The sequence below is a fragment of the Crocodylus porosus genome, unplaced genomic scaffold (genome assembly GCF_001723895.1).
Source record: "Crocodylus porosus isolate Cpor-Errol unplaced genomic scaffold, CroPor_comp1, whole genome shotgun sequence".
Lineage (NCBI taxonomy): Eukaryota > Metazoa > Chordata > Crocodylia > Crocodylidae > Crocodylus > Crocodylus porosus.
In genome coordinates this window covers 53,699,021-53,705,020 of record NW_017728906.1, presented here as the reverse complement: position 1 = coordinate 53,705,020, position 6,000 = coordinate 53,699,021, and the positions used below count along the sequence as shown (strand labels likewise).

Here is a 6,000-nt window from a genome sequence, read left to right as displayed (position 1 = left end):
TATCTCTAAACAACTCCAAAAGCTTATGTTAATGGCTGGAAGGTGATGTGACATAAGGGCCACTACAATCCACCTAAATTACTCAAAGAACCCTGTAGGTAGTGGAAAACAAGCGTTGCTGATTCTTTCAGGAGTCTTGTGATATGTCTCAAAGCCTCAGTTCCAGAAACAAATGATTACACAAAAATCTCTGCCTTCATTTGAAAATACAAAAACCATTCTTAGCCCTCAGAGAAGCAGAATAAAAACAAGGAAATGCAAGGAATTTATACCCTAAAAGCTTGGATACGAACAATACTTATTTTCTTTAATTCCAATGATGTTTGATACCCAACTCCTTATTTTTTAATAAGATTCATGACCACAATACTCAGTCGGCTAGTCATTTGATATACCAAGATTAGTGGGAGTTTATGATAGCAGAATAGAGCTCCAAGGTGCCACAGAAAAAGGACTACAATGTTTTGCTGCTTCCTCTTGTGATGAAAAGCAACGGAAAGCAAGAGGTCAAAAGCTAGGTTATAAGAAGACTGAAATAAAATGGCACCAAAAATGTACCTCTTTTTGCTAGTCTGGCAGAACACTCACCCTGTTCAGAGCATTATCACAAAGTCAAGACGCACCATCTATAACACACTTCAGCCCCAGCAAGGGTACTGAGGTGAATTTTATCCTGTCTGAATGTACTGTATCTTTATTTCACAGCTCTTTTATCTTTTAAAAGAATACTATTTTGAAGCTATTTCAAATCTCTCCTTTATATATACTTCTGACCGATCTCTCCAAGAAAAATGTGCCAGCCAACTGGTAATTTTCAAGTGAAAAAAAGCCTCCTCTAGGGCTCAACAGCACAAAACTCTCTTTCAGATAATGGCTAATATCTGAAATAAGGTGAGACTGAAATAAGAGTTTTAAAATATTATTGTAACATAGCTGATATAAATAGTATATTACATCAAAAAGAGTTAGTCATCACTGATTGAAGAACTTGTAATAAATAACACCATAATCACAAGATTAAGTGACCCATATTTGCCTTTAAATTTCTGATTTCAAAGGTTCTGCAAAGAGGGCTGAACGCAATATCATCAGCATATCAAAAAAAGCATGAATGGGATTATAATGATACCATTTCATTCTTATCATCCCTCACAGATCTAAACTGTTGAAGAGAATGCAGGCAGAAGATTCACTGGGACAAACATAATGAAAAAGACAGCCTAACAGCCAGTTTCTCAGGTTGTAGTATGGCTTTGTTTGGGATCACATCATGTATGGACACAATTACAGTCATGCTTAGGAATGTACAGATCACCTGTTCTCCTCCTCCAGATCTGCTAGGATTCTCTCTAGTTCACCTCTCTCTTCACTTTCCAGGGAAATCAGGATCTGGGCAGGGCTTCGGGGCTGGCTCAGTGGGGATTCCTGGTTCAAACTTTGGCAGTAGTGCTGGATTAATAAATGCTCATCATCTCTGGAAAACACAACAAAAATACAAACTGTTTCCTACACTTCTACCTTTGTACCTAATTAATGAAAGGTGACTCTGTGTGTATCTCTTCTACCTTTAATGTTATACTATAGCAATTTCATTATTAATAAGTGACTGTTGCATAGATGCATATTTTTAGAAATATAAAAGACCCTGGCATATCTACAAGCCAAATTTTGCCAATCATTACCGTTTCATGGAATTAGCACTAAAGTAGATAAGTAACACATCAAAGCACAGGTGAAGGCACTTATTCAGGAAGTGGGAGATCAGCAGGGATCCTGGTTTTCTCTGATTTCAAAAAGTCCCCAATTTTCAGATTAAAAAAGTAACCTAAAATCCACATTTTTCTGTGATTAAAATGAAACACCATTACATATATACCACTATATATATATTAAAAATATATATAGTGTCATGTTTCATCTAGTGATTAAAATGAAAACCACTATATATATAGTGATGTTTCATTTTAATCATAGAAAACATGGATTTTGGCTTTTTTATATCCTAAAATTGGGGATTTTTTTTCCATTAGACAAAGCCAGGATCCCTGCAGATCAGTTCAGCTCATCACACTTCCTAGAAAAAGTGCTGTAATCACCAGACTATGTGCTAGGCAGAGTTGTGGATATCTTCCATGCATTCTGTTGAAGTAGGGATACTAAGTATCAAGGAACGTAAGGGACATGGGGCCAGATGGAAGGCATACAAAACTGCCTGAATTTCTGGCCAAGTGTGGTGGGCTGTCCTTTAGGAAACATGGAGCTGTGGTTTCTGCTTCCAATGCTGTTAAAGTATTTTTCATTAAATACTCACTATAAAAATTGTTCTGTGTGGTTTTTATTTGCCATGCATTTAATTGAGTATTTATTGGGGGTATGTGTAGTTCCTATTAAAAAATGAAAATACTAGTGGGCTAAATGTTATTCCCCAAGATGCTAATAAAGTAATTTTATAAACTACAAGAGTATTAAAGCAATTAGGTTGTCTTAAAATTATTTTGGTTAGTAAAAGCTGAAGAAGTTGTGTTTTCAAAACAGACAACCTTTGGTGTTGTTAAAGGAAATGTTAAGGAATTCATTAGCTCCTGAGCTTAGATGTTTCACCTAACATTTCAGCCTCAAGCTCTTTCATAAAATTAAGTTACATTTTTGTGGAAAGAAGAATTAGCTGAGGAAAAGGTGAAAAACATAGCACTACTAACTATAAGGAAGAGCACAATGGGCCACATTTTGCTAAATGACAGCCTCTATTTTTGGATGTGTAATCTGCATCAGCAGAATTTAAACATGTAGTATACAATCTCACTTCAGCCAGGAGTGAAAATGTGTGTATATGGCTATCTGACTGTAACAGCAAACCAGATCATTCAACATTCCACGTGCTTTCTTGCCAACAGTAATTAGAGTGAGCCTGAAATATGAAATGCAGAGGTATAAATCCAAATATGGGGATACTACAAAACTGGAGAAAGCATCTGAGTCTTTGGTTGGCTCAAAGGTTGCAATTTTATCCCAATTTTTGGGGATTATATCTGAGGGTTGTGGCATGCAAACTGTGCTACAAAATGGAAGACCACGTGCTTTTTAAAAATGTATCTCAGGTGTATTTAGTCAATTAAAAATACAGCTGAATCACATGGACTATTTCAGCAAAACCAAAATATAATGAAAAATATAGTTCATGTTATTATCAGTGTTAGTACTTAAATACTTCCATGGAAAGTAATATAAATAATATTATTAAAATCAACAATTTCAAAAGCTTGTTTGACTCTGGAAGAAAAGGCACAAATAACTGTATAAAAGAGTTCTGAATATAGGATTTTACTAGGTTGGAACTTCTTTTAACTTTCTTTGGTACGGGGGCTGATGTCTTATGACTGCTACAGTAGTTGGCTGCACGCACGATTTATTTTCAAACAGCAACAATGCCTGTTGACTCTACAAAGACAAAGTAAAGTCTTCTCAAGAAAAAGTAAAAAAATGAAACAAATAGTTTTATTATATCCAAGTATACATCACATGCTTACAGTAATCTTTATAAAATGCTCAAGCCTTGGAATTTGAATGCAAATGAATGAAAACTATTGTGTGAAGCACAGGGCTTTAAAGGGACATGGCAAACTTAATAAAAGAACTTGTCTGCATGTTTTGATCTGTAAATTGTTTCATTATTTGTGAAGCTTGTGTTGAAGCAATGTCACACTTTTAATTGCACCAGAACTTAATCAGCAGTTGCTTATGTTGGACTTTGAGTTATAAATAATAAACCATGTACTGGTTTATATATTTGTATGGCACAATAATTTCCACAATGAGACTGCATTATGATCAGATGTGAACAGCAAAGCGAGGAACTCAGCACTGCAGAACATTATTGCAAGATGCTAACTTTTCACTAGAAAAAGTGCATCAAAAATATTTCCTCAACACAATGTACTTACATGCTCTCATTAGGTGAAATACTGTCATTTAGATAGGAACCATTGCTGTTCTCCATTTCTGCTAGCCTGTGGAAAAACGGAAAGGCTCATTAAAATCTATAAGGGTCACTGGAGGTTTCTCTTGTTCTAACATTTCAGAAACTTTAAGATATATATTTTGGTGACACAGAGTAGTCAACATATTAGAGACCCTAAATTTAGAAACCCAGATGAATTTTTAACTTGCTGTTGGTTAACAAATGGGCTGCCAGAAATAATTGCTTATTTGTTACACTGAATCTATCTAAAGGTGTTGCTAAGTTTTCTGCTCTTCTTCTTCATATTCAAATCCTGTTAGTCAAACTGATTCTGATATGAAAGAAAGGCCTTAAGATGCCATAAGCTTCCACAAATCACTCTGTACCTAGTAATGTCATCTCCACAACTGAAATAACCTGTGCATTTATTTCCATTTGAGAATACTTATTCTGTTCTTAATGCAAGGTGCAATTTAGGCAAAGGTTTACTTGATTCGAGTGATTTTTTTCACTTGAATAACTATTTTGCACAATCCCCACCCCTGTAAATTCCAGTGCTTGGGGGGAAAAAGAAAACACTTGGCATTTAACTTACATCTGTCCATTTAATCCACTGCTTGTTGTTATCAAAAAACCCTGGAACTTAAAAGTGGGCAAAAACCAAGTACAGAAGCGGTATACTATTGTTACTGTCCAAAATAGAGAATGGTGCTTTTTTGTGGTATTTCTTAAACTGATTTTCTTGCTAAAGTCATCTGAGACTTGAATAGTGATGGATAGAAGTTTTAGAGGGCTTGCTGTTTTCCGTTATATGATTATACCAGGATTTCTAATGAAATAAAACCCTATGTGAACTTAATGCACTAAATGCAGAATGCAAATGCTAGTTTCAAACCACACACATGCTTTGGCTTTACTTGTTAAGTGGATCATATTTACTTGTGGATCATCATACAATGGTTTGGCATGCAAGTTAGTTAGCAAGGTGGTTAGTATCAGTCAGTTCTGTATTACTACCTACCCCAGGATCTAGGAAAAATACTAAGTTCAGTTATTAAAAACACCTATAACGATGGCTTGTCTTTGGGTGTGTTCTAAATGACTTTTAACGAATAATTTGCCTAATGTCCAGCTGGTCCCATACCTGCTAGCATAATGTTCAATGCGTGAATGAGTATCGTCATGTGAAAGCTGAGGGGACGAAGCAGGCCTATAAGGCAGAAAAAACTGATTAATCACAAATAATATCCCCTGAAAAGATAAAAATATACTTAGGTATGTCTATACCCTCATACTTCCATGCCTCTTGCTTATGATGTGATCATCAAACAGCAAGTTATACTTGTATAACCCCTGTGACTTGTGTACTTCTTTGATCCACTGCCATGGGATGTGTTGGGACACCACAGAAAAGGGAGTCTGTTCATTTGCAGTTTTTTTGTGGTCTTGCTGTTTTGTGATACATAGGCAGGAAAATAGAGTTACCTGGAGGAGTTTATGTCAATAAAGGATCTAAAGATGAGGTTTGCTGTCATCATTCCCCAGCCTCACTCAGTTACCACTTTATTTTGTATAATATTCAGGCCCAATTGTCAACCCCTGATGAAAGTGTTTTGTCTTTTCCTTTCTGTTTCAATATTGGTTTCTAAACTACCAGTAGCATGTCCATTTTAAACTAGAGTTTTCAAGCACCCTCAGCCATGCCATCAGGTGGGAACCTTATTACATATTAAATATTACTGGTTTAAATAAAAGATTGCAAGACTCAAAACTGTAGTTTTGGTGATGGTCATCCTTCCTACAGTTTAGGTACTGAACCAATGCAGCAGCAATGTATTTAGAACAGTGTTATGTTGGATCACCCACCTTTCAGCTATGACAGTCTGTGATCCCCTCCACCTTTGTGAAACTAAAAAAACATTGGACTTTTCACAAGAATAAAGTTGTTGCACCCTTATGGATTGCTTTATATTTGAACTGGTACGACTAGGTCAATTAGGGGTGCAATTTTTTATTACTAGAGACCAAGTAGAACCCATAAT

General features: G+C 35.8%; 1 protein-coding gene across 12 annotated transcripts in view; it reads right to left on the bottom strand.

Moving 5' to 3' along the window:
• Positions 1-6,000, bottom strand: part of DMD (dystrophin) — a 1,922,593-nt gene that overhangs the window by 44,140 nt on the left and 1,872,453 nt on the right. For 10 of the 12 annotated variants that reach the window (XM_019529122.1, XM_019529124.1, XM_019529120.1 and 7 more), the window contains 3 exons: positions 5,103-5,168; positions 3,942-4,007; positions 1,316-1,474 (listed from right to left, as the gene is read on the bottom strand). In XM_019529122.1, the coding sequence (XP_019384667.1) occupies positions 1,316-1,474; positions 3,942-4,007; positions 5,103-5,168 (291 nt within the window). The remainder of the gene's footprint in view (positions 1-1,315; positions 1,475-3,941; positions 4,008-5,102; positions 5,169-6,000) is intronic. The other 2 variants (XM_019529123.1, XM_019529125.1) reach the window with 1 other exon arrangement.